The sequence below is a fragment of the Hyaena hyaena genome, unplaced genomic scaffold (assembly GCF_003009895.1).
Source record: "Hyaena hyaena isolate Hyena2069 unplaced genomic scaffold, ASM300989v1 scaffold_82, whole genome shotgun sequence".
NCBI classification, from domain to species: domain Eukaryota; kingdom Metazoa; phylum Chordata; class Mammalia; order Carnivora; family Hyaenidae; genus Hyaena; species Hyaena hyaena.
In genome coordinates this window covers 2,171,588-2,191,670 of record NW_024080713.1, presented here as the reverse complement: position 1 = coordinate 2,191,670, position 20,083 = coordinate 2,171,588, and the positions used below count along the sequence as shown (strand labels likewise).

Below are 20,083 nucleotides of genomic sequence, written 5' to 3'. Positions count from 1 at the left end.
GCTCAATATCAATGTGTGAAAATGTGTAGCAATAAAATGTTGAAGGACTTTCTGTGGGGTGATCCAGTGAAGTTTCACCAAGGAGTTGGAATTTGAGTTGGGCTTTGAAGACTAGGTAGTGTGGATTGCTTGGTGAAGAATGGAGAGAGAATTTGAAGCAAGAGGAATATCTAATGAAGTCCATGGGACAGTAAGATCTTAAAAAATTTGGCCACCCACCCTTCCAACCACAGGAGTAGAGAATATAAATGGGAGCCTTATCCAGGAGGAAAAAAGAGAATGCTTGGCAGATCCTACGGAATTCTGGTTAGTCATTAATTCAATTCTGTTCTTGTCAAGGGTCCAAAAAAAAAAAAAAAAAAAGGCCAGCTAAGCAACAATTTCAGAAGATTAAGACAATAGAAAGTGCTAAAGTTGTCACTGTCCCACTCACCAAATGGCAATAGTGCTGTTCTTCTATAGATGGAAGCTATTCAACAAAGGTCAGATTGTCACCCCTATGGAAAACCACCCCCAACACACACACACACACAGACACACACACACACACACACACACACACACTAGTCTAATAAACATTAAACATTTTGCTGTTAGGAAAAAGAGTGATTTGTATATGAAGGAAAGTTTTATAAGATAAATGAATGGAGAGAGACTAAAGGGTTGACAGTGATTTCTTAGAAAATTTGCTTTCAGAATTCTGCATTTTGTGTGTCCTAATGTGTTTGCTTTTAACCCACCTGGTAAAGCTATAGTGATTCTAGAATTCTTTTAAGGTAAGATAAGGAGTGGGAAAAGTTACCTCTCCTCTGGGAAAGAGACTGAAATGTATGTGTAGTTCCTTTTACTGCCCTTCATAGATCTCAAATAATCTTGCTTTTTTTTTCAAACAGATGCCCCAGGAACATTTAATTTTTGTTTTAATTTGATGTTTTTAAATAATATTTTATAGGGGCGCCTGGGTGGCTCAGTTGGGTAAGCGTCCAACTTTGGCTCAGGTCATGATCTCACGGTTCGTGGGTTTGAGCCCTGCGTTGGGCTCTGTGCGAACAGCCAGCTCAGAGACTGGAGCCTGTTTCAGATTCTTTGTCTCCCTCTCTCTCTGACCCTTCCCTGTTCACACTGTCTCTCTTCTCTCAGAAAGAAATAAAACATTTAAAAATAAATAATATTTTGTATGATTAAAGAGTTTTAAATAATTTATCAATTTACTGTTTTAGCAAAAAAATAGTAAATGTACCAAATTTACTATTAAGTTATGAAATTAAAAAAATTTTAAGTGTTTATTTTTGAGAGAGACAGAGTGTGAATAGGGGAGGGGCACAGAGAGAGGGAGATGTATAATCGGAAGCAGGCTCCAGGCTCTGAGCTGTCACCACCGAGCCCGATGTAGGGCTCAAACTCAGGAACTGCAAGACCATGACCTGAGCTGAAGTCAGATGCTTAACTGACTGAGCCACCCAGGTGCCCCAAGTTCTGAAATTTTAAAACGAATGTTGGTGAAAATGTTTTGCTAGTTGATGAGAATTGTCAAAACATGAAAACATCACTGACATTTTAGTGTAAGAGATTATATTGGGGAGGGGAGTGAAGAGTAGAAGCTGGAGAGAGGAACCAGGGATCTTTGAGGATTATTAGCTAAGTTTTTCCGAAAGTGTCCTCAATTCAGATGTCCCTGTTTTCTCCTTCTTCCCTAAGCCTTGTGGGAGTCACTCTTATATGACAGTTGTTACGTATGTATATATATATGACACTCATATATGACATATACCTCATATGTGACATATACATATGACATGTACACATGGTGTATGTGTGTGTGTGTGATATGTTGGTTTAGATTTTCCAGGACACATCTGACATTATTTTCTTACTTAATTTGGTGTAACCATCACTATTTAAGAGTGAGGAATGTGGCCCTAGTCCAGGTATGACAAGACAAATCTGAGTTTCTGGAAGTGTCAAGTTGGCTTCTGTGGGTTTGAATTTCTGTTCTGCTTACAGTACAGCCTCTACACTGACACTTAATGAACCTCACTTTCGAGGCGAGGTTTGGTTTGGAACTCTGACTGAATCCAGAGATAGCTCTCATCCAGAGATGTTTCTCGCCATCTTTTCTTTGCTCTATCTTAGAGTGCCATTACCGCCCTGAGCACTGTTAGAGAATCTTCTGTCTTGGATATTTCAAGTTCTAAACATCCTGCTACTTGAGCACAGTCTCTGCCCCTCATGTATCGCTTGCCCAAGGCCTCTGCTGAATCAGTGACAGGACTACATTGAGATGCCTCAAACCATCTTACGGTTTTTTCACTTTCACAGCCTTCTTCCTCTTCATGTCCCTCTTGTCCAGCTCAGACTGCAGCGCCCACCATTTTATTAACTTCCTTGTAAATAACCTCACCTCTCATTCTGGGCTTTGTCCACAAAGCCCCAGCTGTGGACAGATCCACTCTCCTCCTTTGGGCCAGTGTTGAACACTGCTGAAGAAACATCCCACAACGGGGCAGAGATGGTTTCACTTGGGATTGATAATCACAGACCTCAGGTGGACTCTCAACACTGCCAGGCAGTGTTACTGTGCTTCCTGGTCTTTGGTTCTTCAGATCAGTGATTTTATACTTTCTTCCCTCGCTCCTTCCCTAGTTGCTCACGCCTCACACCTTTCTTTCCTCACCGTTTCCACACTCAGCTGATTATCTTACACCAGACCAAGCTGAGAAAATGGAAACCTTTAGGCTATAGTGTGATGTTCAATTTATCAATTTTTTTCCTTTGTTCCTTGTGCATTTGGGGTTGGATTCAAGGCATGAAGATTTACTCCTCTGCTTTATTTGAAGAGTGTTATAGTTTTAACTTTTACATTTAGGTATATGATCCATTGGAGTTAATTTTTGTATATGTATATGGTGAGGTCTCAGTGCATTCTTTTGCATATTTGTTCATTTCGGGAGCATTTGTCGAAAAGACTATTCTTTCCCCATTGAATGGTTTTGTCATTGTCATCGAAAATTAGTGATCCTAAAAGTGAGGGCTTATTTTTGGGTTCTCAAGTCTATTGCATTGATTTGTATGTCTGTCCTTAAGCTAGTACTACACAGTCTTGATTGCTGTAGTTTCATATGTAAGTTTTGAAATTTGAAATTTGGATCCTCTGTCCAATGATTTTTAAGTTTTTCGTTGGGTTTTAGAAACCAATTTTTGGATATAAGAAACCATAGGCCCAGGACATGATACCTAAATGTGTAAGAAATTTTACATAGAGTTTATTTTATTGAAGTGGAAATTTATAGTGTATTAGTTTAAAAAAAAGCTTTTTAGGGGCACCTGGGTAGCTCAGTCGTTTGAGGGTCCAACTCTTGATTTTGGCTTGGGTCATGATCCCAGTGCCGTGGAATTGAGCCCTGTGCCGGGTTCTGTGCTAAGCCTGGAGCCTGCTTAAGATTGTGTCTCCATCCCTCTCTCCCTCTCCCCTATTCACACTCTCACTCTCTCTCTCTCAAAAAAAAAAAAAGGTGTTTTAAACAGTTAACATATTCACCTTTTGCTTTCTATAGAAATCAATGAAATAAATCTAAATTGGACAAAAAAAATAAAGCAAGTTTCAGTTCTACTCAAAAGTAAATTGCACTTACTTGATTAAATTAAATTACATGGATTGAATATTTGAATGGCAATGTCATGTTATTTTTAACAACTGGTTTTAACTTTTTGTCTTGATTGCAGTGAGCTCTACTCAGTCTCAAAGACCTTATGGTAGGAGATGTACTGGATGGAGTTCACCCATGAAAGTAGGCTTGTTTGAGAATATTCAGAGATGTCTAAGATTTTTTTTTTATATTTTGCTATGGTCATTAGATTACTACATTTCAGAGTTTTTGTTTGCTTTATTTTTTTACATGGTTGTAAAAATAAGATAGCATTTTATCCTTAAAACATTTTAATTATGAAATAGGACAGAAAAGTGTCTAAAATACAAATCTTTAGTTTAATGAATAATTACAAAACATAATAACCATCCAGGACCCTGAGACACACCTCTGTAGATTGCACGTCCCTAGAGGAAATCATGGTCCTATTATGAGCCAGCTCTTCTCTGCTTTTCTTTATAGTTTAATCCCTAAGCATCGTATTTCATTCAGCTTTGCCTGATTATGAGCTTTATGAATAGAATACACCTGGATATATTTTCTCTCTCTTTTTCTCTCTCTCTTTTTATTTAACACAGTGATGACTCATTTATAGAATTCGTTCATAGATTGCATGGGGCTGTTGTTCTTTCATTTTTATTTCTGTGTATACTGTACCTCTGAGTGTATGCTGTAATTCATTCTTGTTACTGTTGACTATTACAAATAATGATTCTATAACCATTCCTGTATAGGTAGATATCCTGGTGCACAGTGCATGGGTTTCTCTGAGATATATTTGTCTAAAGAAACTGCTTGGTCAGAGAATACAGTTTTAGTTTTGTTGCAAAATTGTTTTCCAAGAAGGCTGTACTAGATTTACTCCAACCAGCAGTACTTGAAAGTTTCTACTGCTTCATATCATCACCAACACTGGGTCTCATCAGACTTTTTTAGTATTAGCCAATCTAATGGGTATATTGTGGTATTTTACTGTTGTTAATGAGATTGCCTATCTTACCTTACTGTGTGTATCAGCCACTTGGATTTCCTTTTATGATGTGCCTCTTCAAGTCTTGTGGCCATTTTTCTATTTTTTTCTTACAATTTGTAGCGATTTATTATATTCTAGGTATCATTCCTTTGGTCTGTACTGTAATGTCTTCTTCCATTCTAGCTTATCCCTTCATCCTTTATAGTTTAATGAGCAGAAGTTATTTTAGTATGATTGAAGTTACAAGTTCTCCCCCCCACTCCCTTAAGGACAGGGCATTTTATGTTTTGATTAAGACAATCCTTCCTACTACAAAGTCAAAGATACTTTCATATTATCTTATTACAGCCTTTATAGTTTTCCTTTCAGGTGTGTTTAGTTTTTTAATCTACTGTGGAATAAATTTTAATGTTGTGAATTAGGTGCCTAATTTCATTTTCATACAGATCTATAAAAGTCTCAGTCGCTAGTATTGAAAAGTCTGTTGTTGCTGCGTGCCCTGCAGTGCCTCCTGTGCTATACAGAAGTGTCCACAGGTGCATGAGTCTGGTTTTGAGCTCTTGCATCTTTTCCATATTGCCTTAATTTCTATAACTTTGAAATAAATCTTGATACCTGATAGAGTGTATGTAAGAATGCCTTACATATTTGGACTTTTACATTTCCATATTAATTTTAGAATCAGCTTCTCAGGTTCCATAGGTTTTGATTAGGATTAAACTTTTTTCTTTTTTTTTTTTAGAGAGAGCATGAGAAGAGGGTGGGGGAGGAGCAGAGTTTGAGAGAGAGAGAGGGAGAGGGAGAGGGGGAGAGAGAGAGAGAGAGAGAGAGAGGGAGAGAGGGAGAGAGGGAGAAAATATCCCAAGCACAGAGCCTGACAATCCTACAACTGTCATATCATGACCTGAGCAAAAATCCGATGGCAGATGCTTAATTGACTGAGCCATCCGGGTGCCCCTCATTTACATCTTCTTTAAAGTCTTCTTGTAATGTTTTATAATTTTCCTTAAAGAGTTCTTACATAGTTTTTGTTCAGGTCCAGCGTACTTGACATTTTTATTCAGTTGTATGTGATGTTTAGCTTATGTTGTTTGTATATGGAAATGTGATTAGTTTTTATGTGCTGATATTATATCTAGCAACCTTTTTTTTATTGATTCTTATCATTTATGTATAAGTTCTTTTGAGCTTTCTGCGTATATAACCATAGCATTTGCAAACAACAGCTTTGTTTTTTCTTTTCGAATTCCTAAACCTTTTAATCTTTTTATTTTATTACACCAGCTAATATTCACTAGAACTGGTAACTTGAGACATTCTTTGTTCTTAATCTCAGACCGATTTCATGTTATTTGTGTAGGACTTTTTAGAAGTATCCTTTAACAGATAATGGAAGTATCCTTCTCGTCTTGATTTTCTTAGAGGTTTTGTTTGCTTTTTAATCATAAGTAAATGTTGAATTTTGTTGAGAACTTGTCCTGCATCTTTTTAAATGGTCGTAAGATTTTTTCTTTTAATCTGTTAATATGAAACATTTCACTGATTAAAATATTTAGTGTTAAAACCACCTTGTGTTCCTGAGATAGGCCAGACTTGCTGTTTGTATCTTTGCTCATAAATAAATGAGAGTGGCTTGTAATTTTCCTTTCTTATATTGTCCTAACTTTCTGTATCAAGTTATGCTGTCCTAAAATGAGTTAGGGAGTAAGGCTTTTTGTCCTACTCTCTGGTGCAAGATTTTTTTTTTTTTTTAAGTTTATTTATTTTGGGAGGTGCCTGATGGCTCAATCAGTGAAGCATCAGATTCTTGATTTTGGCTCAGGGCATGATCTCATGGTTGGTGAGGTTAGGGCTCTGCACTGGCAGTGTGGAGCCTGGTTGGGATTCCCTCCCTCTCTGTCTGTCTCTCTCTTTCTCCCACTCTCTCTGCCCTTCTCCTGCTCTCACACACTTGCTCTCATTTATTTATTTTAAAACAAATAAAATAAAACTTAAAAACAAAAGTTTGTTTGGGGCGCTTGGGTAACTCAGTTGGTTAAGCATCTGACTTTGGCTCAGGTCATGATTTTGTGGTTCGTGAGTTCTAGCCCCATGTTGGGCTCTGTGCTGACAGCTCAGAGCTTGGAGCCTGCTTTGGATTCTTTGTCTCCCTCTCTCTCTGACCTCCCCCACTCACTCACGTGCTGTTTCTCTCTCTCTCTCTCTCAAAAATAAATAAACATTAAAATTTTTTTAAAAGTTTGAGAGTGAGAGTATGCACAAGCACATGTGCAGTAGGAGCAGAGAGAGAGAGAGAGGGAAAGAGGGAATCGCAAGCACACTCGCACTGTCAGTGCAGAGTCCTACGCGGGGTTTGATCTCCCCAGCCATGAGATCATGTCCTGAGCCGAAATCAGGAGTCTGATGCTTCACTGACTGAGCCGCCCAGGCACCCCTCTAGTGCAAGTTTTAAATAGTATTGGAGTTATTTACTCCTTGAGTATTTGATAGAACTTGCAGGTGAGGCCATCTGGGACTGGGACTTGTGTGTGTGTGCGGGGGGGGGGGGGCATTTTAAAAATTAGTAAGTAATTTTAATTACTTAAAATTAGTAAAAATAATAAAATTACTAAGTAATAGTTACAAGACTATTCAGATATTCTATTTCCTTGTGATTCAGGTTTGTCTACCTTACCTATATTTTATAGTTTCTTAGTATAAAGTTGTTTATAATACTCTCTCTTACCTTTAGTGTCTATAGAATCCAGTTCTGTACTTCTTTTCATTCCCAGTATTGGTTATTCACGTCATCTCTTTTTCTTAAACTTGCTAGAGGTTTTCCCAGTTTGTCTTTTCAAAGAATTTTTGCCTCCGATGCTATTGGCATGGTTTGTTTTCTGTGTCATCAATTCTGCTTTTTTGTTCCTTCTGTTAATGTTTTTAAGGCTTATTTTGCTATTCTTTTTGTAACTTCTTCAGGTGGATGCTTACTAGTGTATTGATTTCAGCCTTTTCTAATGCATGCATTTCAAACTGTATATTTCTGTTTATAAGTTCTGCATCCCACAAGTTTTGTTCTGTAGCGTTTTCATTACTGCTCACTTGAAGATGATTTCAGTGTTTCATATGAGTTATCTGTTGACTCATAGGTTAGTTAGCAGTTCATTTCTTTATTTCTAAACACACATCGATTTTCCATTGAGCTTTTTGTCATTGATTTCTAGCTTCATTGAACTGTAGCTAGAGAGTTCCTAGTTTCAGACCTTCAGAATTTAACTGTGGTCCAGTGTATGGTATAGCTTGTTGCAAATGGTCCCTGTATGCTTGAAGGAATGTGTGTTCTGTAAAGGCTGGGTAGAGTATTCCATAAATGTTTATTAGCTCTTGTTTTTTTTTCTTAATCCTATAGTTCGAATCTTGTATACTTAGTAGATTTTTGTTTTACCTGCTTATTTCATCAGATAGAGAGGTCTCAGAATCTCTCAGTACAGTTAGTTCCTGTTATTGTCATCCTGGGGAATTGAAAGTTTTAGGCTTTATCTCATAGTTTTTACTTAAATTTTGTCTTGCTTCGTTTTAATATAGCTCTACTTCCTTTTGATTACTATTTTCATGGTACTTATTTGCCCATCCTATTACTTTCAATCTTTCTGCATCCCTCTTTTATGTATGTCTCTTATAACTAGGGAATTGTAGTGTTTAAGTCCAGCCAGGTAATCTGTGTCTTTTAACTGCAGTAGGTTAATCCATTTGCATATAATACAATGTTAGAAGTCCTATATTTTAATTTATACCTCCATCTTATTTTGGTGTCTCTATTTCTTTTCCTCTTTTTCCCCCTCCTTTTTTTTGAATTTATTTTTAAAAACTAAATTATTTTTTCTTTAAAAATATATTTTTTAAAAGTGTTTATTTATTTCTGAAGGAGAGAGAGACAGAACGTGAGCAGGGGACAGGCAGAGAGAGGAGACTCAGAATCTGAAGCAGGCTCCAGGCTCTGAGCTGTCAGCACAGAGCCCAACATGGGGCTCAAACTCACAGCCATGAGATCATGACTCGAGTTGAAGTCAGAGGCTTAACCAATTGAGCCACTTAGACATCCCAAAAATAAATTCTTTTTAAAAATTATTTATTTATTTATTTTTTAAATGTTTCATTTCTGAGAGAGAAAGAGAGAGAGAGAGAGAAAGAGAGAGACTGTGAGCAGGGGAGGGTCAGAGAGAGAGGGAAACACAGGATCTAAAGCTGGCTCCAGGCTCTGAGCTAGCTGTCAGCACAGAGTCCGACACAGGGCTCGAACCCACGAACCGTGAGATGATGGCCTGAGCTGAAGTCAGACACTTAACCGACTGATCCACCCAGGCGCCCCCTAAAAATAAGTTCTTATAAATTCTCTTTCTGCCCCCAGTACTAGTGTGAAAGTTACACTTTCTATTTCCGTTATTTCTCAGGAAATTCTAATAGGCATTCTCAACCTATTAATGAGGTCCAATGTTAATCATCACCTTTCCTGTCCTTTCAGGATAAGTGTCTTAAGACCCTATACCTCCATTTGTGGTCTTCTTACTCAAATGCTGTTGTTGTCATGTGGTTTCGTTCTTTATATATTTTTAAATCTCACATGACATTATTTTCTGTAGTGAGTAGCCATGTAAATTTACCTATATATTTATTACTTTTTTTTGTAGCTTTTCACTTTTTTCTTCCATTCAGACCTCTCTGTGATCATCTCCCATCTACCAGAAATATGTCCTTTGCATTTCCTGTGTTGTGGTTTAGCTGGAGGTGAACTCTCAGATTTTGGTTCACTCTAAATCCTTCTTCCCCCTCCTTCTTGAAACATATTTTAACTGAATACTAAATGCGAGGTTACTAGAATGCTAGGATGTAGGAAGGAGGGAAGAGCATGAGAAGAGAGAGAGTATGAGAGCTCTCTTAGAAGGACACTAATACTGTTGCATCAAGGCCCCACCCTTATGACCTCATTCAATCTTCATTACTTCCTTAGAGGCCCTGTCTCCAAATACAGCCACATTGAGGGGCGAAAGCTTTTAGCATGTGAACTTTGGGGGGAGACACAAATCTTGAATCCACACCAGGTGACATTTACTGGTTGAGGTCTTATGGCTTATAATTATATTACTTCTGTAGTCTCTACTGTTAATAGTGAATCATTTCCCATGTATTTGGGCATATTTTTGCCCCATAATTATTTAGCAAGTGCATAGGGAAAAGAATAAAATTTACCTGTGCATATGTTTCTGTAATCTACAAAATTTGTTGGTGAGATTGTTGTGCACTTTGCAGCTAAATTCTAACCATCTATTTTAGTTAAGCAAATATTTTCAACTTATTTACATATTGACTCTGTTTTCCTTTATCTTAGCTGTGTTGGTGTAGAAGAGCATCATGCTGTTGACATTGACCTTTATCACTGTCCCAACTGTGCAGTTCTACATGGTTCCTCTTTGAGTAAGTACTAGACGCTTAAATAAAAACTGAAGTTTAGAATTTAATGTGTAGAGGGTGCCTGGATAGCTCAGGCAGTTGAGTGTCCAACTCTTGATTTCGGCCAGGTCATGATCTCTTAGTTCATGGGATCGAGCCTTGTGTTGGGCTCTGCACTGACAGCATAGAGCCTGTTTGGGATTTCGAGATTCTCTCTCTCTCTCTCTCTCTCTCTCTCTGCCCCTCCTCCACTCGTGTTTGCATGTTCTCTTTCTCTCTGAAAATAAATAAATAAACATTAAAAAAAAATTTTAATGTGTACATGACAATAATAATACTTTCAGTAGTTATATTACATCCACCAAGAACTATAGGGAATATTTTTCTGAAGATACTGAAAATGCACTTTCTGTCTGAATTATTGAAAACTTATTTCATAAGTCAAAAGAGTAAATGAAAAAATATTCTTATTTTTAACTGCCCATGCAAAGTCCCCAAACTCAAGGACATATATTCAAAGTTTTCAATTTGAGAAATGTGAAAAAGTTTGCTAGTTTTGGAAACTGATTTCAACTGTTTTTATCTCTTTATAAATAAATTTAAAAAAACTTTCAGTAATATTTGGGACAGTGTACAGGGTTACGACTTTAATGCACACACATGCATTTATTTTTAGGAGAAAATTAGGGCATCAGTGTGCTAAAATATTACTGTTTTCTGAATTTGGTCATCAGTTTGAGTGTGGCCCAGAGTCCTGCCCAACTTGAAACCACAGCCTTGCCCAGTCCCATTCTGAGGAAGCCCAAGGCCAGACCAAGTGTCTGCCTGCATTCTTCCGCCCGAGGGGCAGGACACAGGCAGGGGAGGTCACACATCCTATGGGGTGTTCCGACGTCACACACCAAACGCTATTTCACAGATGCGTCAGAAGAATAGATGGGAATGTTAATTGTCATTGTGCAGATGGAAAGTAGGGATAGTGTTTAAAAGCTTTTGAAGGGTGTTATAACTTTCTCTTTTAAAAAATTTAGATTATAAACTAGAATTTTTGTGTTCCTGAGACTAAAGGGAAAAACCAGGCTTAATCAATTTGTAATGGAAAGAAACCTTTTCCTGAACATACTTTGATACACACTTGAGTTCGATGCAGGTAACCTATCCAACCTCTTTATTTTAAATGCAGCTTTCTTCCCAGTATTTTTTTAATGGCAAATTTTTTGAAGTTGTGGGCAAGTAATTATTTGAGAGACTTATTAGCAACTGACTGCTTATCTGTTAGAAATATTAGTAATAGATCTACTTTCTTCATAAGAGATTTAGAATTTTAAGCTGTAAGAATACATTAAAGTATTTCCTTGTAATCTACAGGTTATCCATTTTATTAGTTACACAGTATAAAATTTGAGGTTAGCAGATTTGTGTAATTTTTAGTGTAATTGGCCAATTTATTGTCATAAATGTTTTTAAAGGTTCTTATTTTCTGTGGCAGAGAAGTATGTGGCATATAACTTGGGATAATTTTTGACCAAGTGTAATTCTTAGAGTAAATAAATAATACTGGGTTGTTCTTTCAAGAAAGGATACAGAACTAAAATTTATAACCGTTTTAGTTTAGAATTTAAGTATGTAATCCCAAAATGAAATAATTTGAATTTAATTTCTATGAAATACCAAGTGGGTTACTATGATATGTGATATATTTTCCCTATATGATTTAATTTTTTAAAAAGCTTGTCATGCTCACTAAATTGATTTCACAATCCATAATGGATCACGACCTGCACTTTGAATAACGATGCTTCAGAGAGAAGCTTGACTACTGCCTGGCCCTGGCCTGTATGCTTCTTATCCTTGAATAACATAAGATCAGGCATTGGTTTTCTTCTGGGCAAGAGTCCAACTCTGAATACCCACAGGGAAAATGCCCAAGATCCAGTATTTTGTTTTATCTTGATCTAAGGCTCACTTTTCCTACCCCTTCACCCCCCACCCTCAATTTGGGTCAGCCCTTTTTGGCCCCTTTCCCTCTGCTGTTAAGCCTCTCTTGCTGGCTACCTAGGGCTTCTGTCTTCTCAGAATTCCCTACAAATAGTAGGGAATAAATTCTATACAAATAGTAGTATAGAATAAATTCTATACTAATAGATACTATTAGTATAATACCCATAGCGAATTTAGACTTGACCATTTTAATGGGAATCAAGAATTCTATTCAAGGGCAAGTATCAAAAAAGCCCAATACTTAAACACATATCTCAGTGTTCCTTTGGTACATGGAAGCCAAACTCAAAATTTTCTCTCCTTAGGACCACTAACTACTAGAATATTCCTTCCCCTCAGATATTCAGTCAGCATCTTACAGTGATTGATTTTATGTGTTAAGCATGTTAGCCTAACAACATTTATAGCCTTCTGTTAATGTCATGCAAGTCTGCTTATTTAAGTGGAAGGAGAAGTAATTGGCAGCTTATGGGATGCCCAGGACACTGTGCTAAGAAGAACTTGACCTCTCTTATTTCTTTTGATATTTGTAACACCTTGATGTGAGAAAAAATTATCTTAACTAGCTCTTTCATGTAGCTATTTGACAGAGCTGGGGTTTGAGCCCATAGCTGTCCAATCCCTACTCTGTTCTAATTCTAATCTGTTGTGCTGAAATGAAAATTAAAACAATGTAATACCATAGTTTACTTATCAAATGGGCAACGTTTTCTTTCTTTCTTTCTTTCTTTTTTTGTTTAATGATGATGCTCACTGTTGACCCAGGGTTTTGAAATGGCTGCTTATGGACACTGGTAAAAATATGGGCCACGTGCCGCTTTTCTGGAGGTAGTTTTGCAGTAGGTAGCAAGTATCTTCATAATACTGAATCTTTCTTCTAGCATTTATAGGAATTTATCCTGAGGAATTAATGAGGGAAACAGATTTATGTATATGAATATTAATCTTAACTTTGAAGAAAGATTCAGAATGAGCTAAGTGCTTAACAATCAGAAAAAGGATTATAAAATGATGCATCTACATCTACGTCTTAAAATTCTAGGCTGCCTTTAAATTGCTTTTGAATATTTAATGAGAAAATGCTCCTGATAGAATAAGAAAGGTAAGCAGGATGAATATCATGATCCCAGTTGAAAATAAAATGGGATTATGAATCTATGTATATGTAGAACAGAAGCCTGATATGAAACACCCTTCTATTTTACAAGCGATTTCAGTGAGAAAAAATGTCATCTGAAGGGTATCTGAATGGTATTTTCTAGGAAGGTTGTTTTTAGATTCTCAGTTTTTCTCATGAGAGTTTTTAAAAAAAAAATGGGACTTAGTCTTCTCCATGTTGAGGGTCTGACTGCCGTGAATTTCTTGAGAATCTTGTTTTAAACCCTCAGATATGAATAATCCCGATTTCCTTCCCTATTGGTAATTTAGTATGACTTCTCCTTATCCATAGGAGGATCAGTTTTATTTTATTATTATGATCTTTGTAAGATACAGATTTAAAATAACTTAGATTCATAGAGTTGCTCCCACCCCATGTTTTATTATGACATTGTTCTAACATACAGAGAAAGTTGAAAGAATTTTGCAGGAAGTACCTCCAAACTCACTATCTAGGACTCTACTATTAACGTTTTACATTATTTGCTCTACCACAGTCTGTGTAATTATCCCACTATCTATTCGTGTATCTGTCCTTTTTTTTTTTTTTGATGCATTCTAGGCTAGTTGCAGACTTAGTATCTTTCCCAGAATCATGAAGGTTTTAGGCTTAAGAGTGATTTTCAAACTTAAAAAAAAAAAAATAGAAAATTGACATCTTACACTGATAGCAGCAAAAGGGATGTCTGTGGTGCTGCCTTAGTGGAAAGCAGAATGAGGTCCAGAGTTTCCTTTTTGGCCTCTTCTCCATCTTCCGTTTTATCAAGGGTTTCTCGACACAGTTTGAAACACAGCACTCCTTCCTTCATTTCCATTTGAGAAAACTGGACCCAGTTGTGTTTCGGGACTTGCCCAAGGTTGTGGAGTAAGTTATGGCTGATCTAGGAGTCAAATGCAAGTGTACTGATTTTGATTGATTGCCATGGCTCTTGAAGATTGAAGCCGTCTAGTGCTGTAGCATCACAGGATCTTAGCATTAGAACTAATCATAAAGTTATTTGTTCGTCCTTCCTCTTGTTTTCCTTTAATTATGATGCAGCCGCCCGCTCTTCCTTTGTGGCGGTGTAAGCGTGCTCATTTTGGGACTACAGCTTGACATAAAAGAGAAGACAGCCGTGCTGTTGGAATAAATTTCTGACGTGGGATCAAAGGCCCTATCCTGAGAGGATGACTTGGATGATCCATAAAAACCATATTATGACTTAATGGTCTGGTGAAAATCATGATTTAAAATAATTGTGATATTTTATAGTATGTGTAAATGTGGCTATTATAATGGGCTCCACCTGCTAATTTGATTTTGTTGATTTAATTTAAAACATTTTTGAAATAAAAAGTAGATTTTTAAAAATCCACAGTTAATTGCTGGTAATTGCAGCATTGCACGAAGTAAAATTTACCTCTTCAGCCTGGAAATGCGTTAAAAAGTGAGTGCTTTTGTACCTAAATAGTTATTTCTGAGTATATAAAATATAGCTCTTAGAAAGTACATGGTATCACCAAATATCAAAACTGTTTTCTTCTTTTAATCTTCTGAACAACCAGTGAAAAAGAGGAGGAACTGGCACAGGCATGACTACACCGAAATTGACGATGGCTCCAAACCAGTGCAGGCTGGGACTAGGACTTTTGTTCAGGAGCTGCGTTCTCGAGTCTTCCCAAGGTACGGAAATTTGTTGTGACCAAAGACAATTGGAGAGTGTTACCTAGTAAAGTGACGTTATCTAAAGCAATGTTTTCAATCTTCAGGTTGCAATCCCATTATTCTCAAATTTTTACCTTTTTTTCCCCTTTATAAATGAAATAGAAAATATCGGCACATGGCAAGTAGCAGGAATAAATAAGCACAGTTTTCATGAACTATGGTGTTCTATATGTGTACTGGGTCACCTTGTAAAAGTGTATTCACTGTTGATCTCTGTCCAGAAAACCTGAGACACGTTGAGCCTGGTACTGGGTTCCTTCTGCTGTACAGCCACTGCTTCTCTTTCCCTTTTACCTCATCTCTTCTGATTTTCAAACTTGGGTGTTTTTCTTAGGTTGTTTTCATCTCTCTCTTTCTTTCTCTACCCTAGGTCTACCAGAGGGACCCATAACCATTGCCCAGCCTCTCTGGGGGCACCAGGACTGGGCTTCTTGATTTTTTAAAGATAATGGAAAGTGTATGAATTATCTGTGGCTCAAAGAGAGTCAAAAGTATGATCCAGCTTTGAATCATGCTAATTTAGATCATTTCCTGCTCACTGCCTGACATCTATTTAAAGTGATAATGCTTAATAGCTTTTTACACAAGATCATATCCAAGCTTGTTAAAGAGGGGAAGCACAATTTAAATTTAAATCACAACATCACGTGCAGCCTATTATGGAATTATTTCAGATCCTGTGACTATAAAACCCTTGACATTTCTTTACAGCCTTTACATTCCTGTCTGTCCCCCTTCCCCTTAACCCTTAAACAGAAAACTAGAATTGATATGCGCCTCGTGTTGGCTCCCTCAGGTCTACTGAGGTTTCCGCGGTGGTTTCCACATGACTTTTGTGATATTAAAGGTCCCAGTCTCAACATTTCTCTTTTCTCAGTTTCAAAGGGGTTAGAGGAATGTTTGTTTTCCTTAATTGGTTCAGAGTCTAGGGCCAGTTTCCAGTCTGGGTCTACGGACTGGCTTCAGAGAGGCATGTGAGTTTCTTAAAACTGTATAAACAGTTCACTGTCAATATGTGAATGTGCATTTTTCAGGAAGAGGAGCCTTAGCTTTTTTTTTTTTTAAAGGTTTGTGACCCAAAAGAATAGTATTAAAAATCCTGGCCTAGCACTGCTTGTAGCTTCTCTGCCAAAGTAATCACAAATGAGGGCAGGTTATAGAGATGGCCACAGATGTCTAAACTGTAATTGCCATTAATTAAAGGTCTTTGGTTTTCTTTTGTTTAACTCCATAAAACTTAACATCATTTAAAACCAGAGAGTGACAATAATTAGTTAAATTATAGATACTTGATGTGATGAACACAGAAGTGTATAAGATAAAGTCAATGGGTTATCTTTCTCCTGCCACATTTTAAGACTTACTGTAAGCCTTTTGGGGTACTTGTCTACATAATTACATTTAAGATACTTACGTATAGGAGTGCCTGGGTGGCTCAGTTGGTTAGGCATCTGACCCTTGATCTCGGCCCAGGTCCTGATTTCCTGGCTTGTGGGTTCGAGCCCTGTGTTGGACTCTGTGCTAATGGCATGGAGCCTGCTTGGAATTCTCTCTCTGCCTCTCCGTCTCTCTCTGCCCCTCCCCAGCTCACGCGCACGTGTGCTCTCTCCCCCAAACTAAATAAACTTAGAAATAAAATAAAACATTTATGTATATAGATGTATGAATATATAAATATATATGCATCTGGTTTTTTAAAAATGGGGTTATGTTATGCAAATGATGTGCAGCTTACTTTTTAAATTCTGTTTCATTGGTGTTTTTCCCTATGGATACAAAAATTTACCTCCCTCCTTAGCTGCTGTGTAGTATACAGTTGTGTATATTTGCCATAATTTACTTAACTGTCCCTCTATGATGTATGTTTAGTTTGTCACCAGTTTTTTTCTCTTGCAAATAGTAGATTTTAATAGGTTTTTTAAAAAACCTATATTTTTAAGCACTTGTATTTATTTATTTTTGATCGGCAGGGGAAGTGAAACACCAAACATTAAAGATCAGGGAGTACAGGTGATTCGAAATTCTCCCTTAGATTGGAGTTTAAGGAAATGTTTGATTGTCAGAGGTTGGGGAAGGAGGGAAACTGTGGGGAAAGCAAAAGGTAGTACAGAACTCAGTCTGATGAAGGAGATCCATACCCTCCAAATGTAAGACTATCCAGGAACAGTCTGTCTCATTTTGGGAAGCCTCAAACTGACCTTTTCTTATTGAGAGGGTGGACAGAGCAGAGCCCAAGAATTCTGAGAACTGGCACCCCCTGTCTTCCCTTTGATGGCTGGGCCGCAGATGACATCAGGACAGTTACAGTCTGGCCGTGTAAATGGAAAACTCTTGTGTTTTAACCTATAATGCAAGTGTTGCGCTTATTTGAATGGGATAGCAGCTGCATTCTGGGAGCAATTGGGAGATAAGATCTGGAACATCCCCTTAAAGGGTCTTTAATTTATGGTTAGATAGAGGACAGTGAAAAGGGGGCAAAGCACACTTATGTGTAATGCCTGTAGCGTGTTAATCATCAGAGAGAGCAGGGGGGTTATCCTTTTTTAGTGGCTTAAGGTGACTGCTTACTGACACTTAGGAAATATTTGTTGTAACAGATAATTTAAATCAGGAGTTCATTTTGGACATTTGTCTCAGTGGGTAGTGACCATGGGAGCCACTCATCCTCTGTTGTGCAGGACAGCAGGGAATTATCCTGTGGCCATGAGACTTTGAGATGTCTAACAGATATTTGTGTAGAATTTTATAGTCAGATAGAATCTGATCTGTTTAACTTATCCTGACACTAAGTTTTATTCTGATGCGCCCCCTCCTTTTGCTCTTCTGATTTCCTACACAACTTGTGTTGAGTGGCTTCTGATCTAGTTACTTTTTTAAATTCAGCCACTCGTTACAATAAATTGTAATCATCCTATGATTATATTTCTCTTCTAGTTTAGTTTTCCTAAACATTTATATCTTGAAATCTATATTTTGCTGCAATTTTTTCTCTTGTTTTAGTGAAGGCATTTCATATAATAACATCTATATTTTTCCAATTACATGTATTGAACTAATAATGCATTTTACTTTAGGATATTGTAAAAGGGACTTTATAAAACATATTTACAGAAAGATATTGAGTATGACAGGTTGAGAACTGCTGATATGGACAATAATGTAGTATATGAATTAACCCATTTCCAGACTGTTTTTTTAAAACTGAACTTAAGATGACATTTTACTCTTATGTCTTCCTTAGTGCCGATGAAATCATTGTGAAGATGCATGGCAGCCAGCTGACACAAAGATACTTGGAGAAACATGGATTTGAAGTTCCCATTATGGTCCCCAAATTAGATGACCTGGGACTCAGGCTCCCTCCACCTGCTTTTTCTGTCATGGATGTGGAACGCTATGTAGGTACGCACTTGATTCCTTTAAGTACTGGGGAAAATGCAGTAAATGTAGTAGTGATATTGTCCTAACAACGTGAGAAGTTGGGTGAGGAGATGTTAATTTAGTTCAGCTTTCTGGGTCAGGAAAAGTGAAATTCAGTATCACCTGTGTTGAAAACCATTTCTTCTCAGCCGACCTACAGTTGGAAAACAGAATGAAACAATGTATCTATTCTTATTTACTCAGGCTGCCTTTTTGGTCATCAAATTTGCTGGTACTTGCTTAGGAAAAACTGTAACTGAGGTGTAACTATAAATACTAAGAAGACCCTGGGAAACTGGACGGGTCCATTCAGAGAGGGATCTCTGGATCCTGGTGTAGTGACCTGTGCGTAGAGAAAGACTGGAAGAAAGAGGAGACCATTTTCAAGCCTTTTTTTATATTAATGACTTGATGATATTGCCGCTTCATGATGTCTGGACTCTATTTTTGATGTCGAGGCCCAGAAAGGCATAAGAAACAGGAGGGAAAACCATTTATGTCTTGCCATCTTCTTGACATTTTCAGTCCTTTTGTTCCTTCTCCTCACGCTATTTATAGATAAACTGACTCTATGTAGATCTCATTCCTTGTCAGCTGTAGATAGTTTCTGAGGGTTAGATCTCAAATCTCCCCCGACTCAGAGCTGTACATTTGCTGTGATGCATTATCTCCTGCATCTGAAACGTCTGAGGACGTGTCCTTTTAGTGAGCCGCTGGTTGACAGTTTTCATTGATAACTGTTTCACTAAGGAGACCCGGATAAATGTCATGACTTCACATTCAGCTAATTTTGAGTTATTTGCTGCATCGGGATGAGGCAGAGGTTTAACCTGAACCTGTTTGCATTTTAAATAGCATGTAAAGTTAGTGGCTAGTGTCCTGTAAGTATAGGAAAAAATATTCACACCACTAACTAGCTTCCTTTTTAGCACTGCAGGATGCTTCGGTTAACAGAATCGTAGCGCCTCTGGAGTATACAATAAAGTCTACTAGGCAATACTTTAATATAAAGTCATGTTAAAGTAAGAAAACGGCATATGTTTGAATTCTTTTTCAGATTGACTGTTGCCATGTTTTGAATTGCACCTGTCCTGCAGGACACTGGCAGAACTGATGATGCTTCCCAGGGGGACAGTGCAGTGGTGTGCGAGCGACACCTCATGGTTTTATAGGAAAGTTATAAGTTCATCCCAATTCAGAACTCCTCTTACACGCACTAATAGGAACTGACTTTCGCTTCCTAACCACTGGTTTTTTTCTTGAAGCAGAATGTTAGGAGACACTACCTGGCAAGCAGAAGTTGTCTGTTGTGGTTACCTTGCTCACTGATTCCACAGACTGAGTGGTTTTCTAAATGATAGAATCTTACAGAAGATACCTCTCATAGAAGTTATAAAAGCGAAAGGAAGAAGTCAGTCTGCTCATTTTATGCGCGAGGAAATGGAGAACCAGAGTGTGGGCACACTTTGCTCATACCAGTCTACAGCATTTTTGTCAGTATGAGCTGCATATGAGAAACCATTAGTGTATGGAAAACTTTGTAAACATTTAAGTTTTCACACTCAGTGTTAATTAGTAACTCTGTCTTCTTTGCTTTATTCTTTCCCTCAAAAGGTGCCCCCTTTTTCAAAAGTTCCAGTTGGACTTAAAAAGTAAGAATGCAGGCAGAACCTTTGTCTAGGCTATGTAGTTGTATAGCTGGCTGAAGTAAATGATGGTCTTTTAAATATTTTTGTTTAGGGCATCTATTGA

At 37.5% G+C, this 20,083-nt stretch overlaps 1 protein-coding gene across 2 annotated transcripts in view; it reads left to right on the top strand.

Moving 5' to 3' along the window:
- KDM7A (lysine demethylase 7A) overlaps nt 1-20,083 on the top strand; it is an 83,191-nt gene that overhangs the window by 29,097 nt on the left and 34,011 nt on the right. For both annotated transcript variants that reach the window (XM_039234001.1, XM_039234002.1), the window contains exons 2-4: nt 9,986-10,071; nt 14,752-14,869; nt 18,153-18,313. In XM_039234001.1, the coding sequence (XP_039089932.1) occupies nt 9,986-10,071; nt 14,752-14,869; nt 18,153-18,313 (365 nt within the window). The remainder of the gene's footprint in view (nt 1-9,985; nt 10,072-14,751; nt 14,870-18,152; nt 18,314-20,083) is intronic.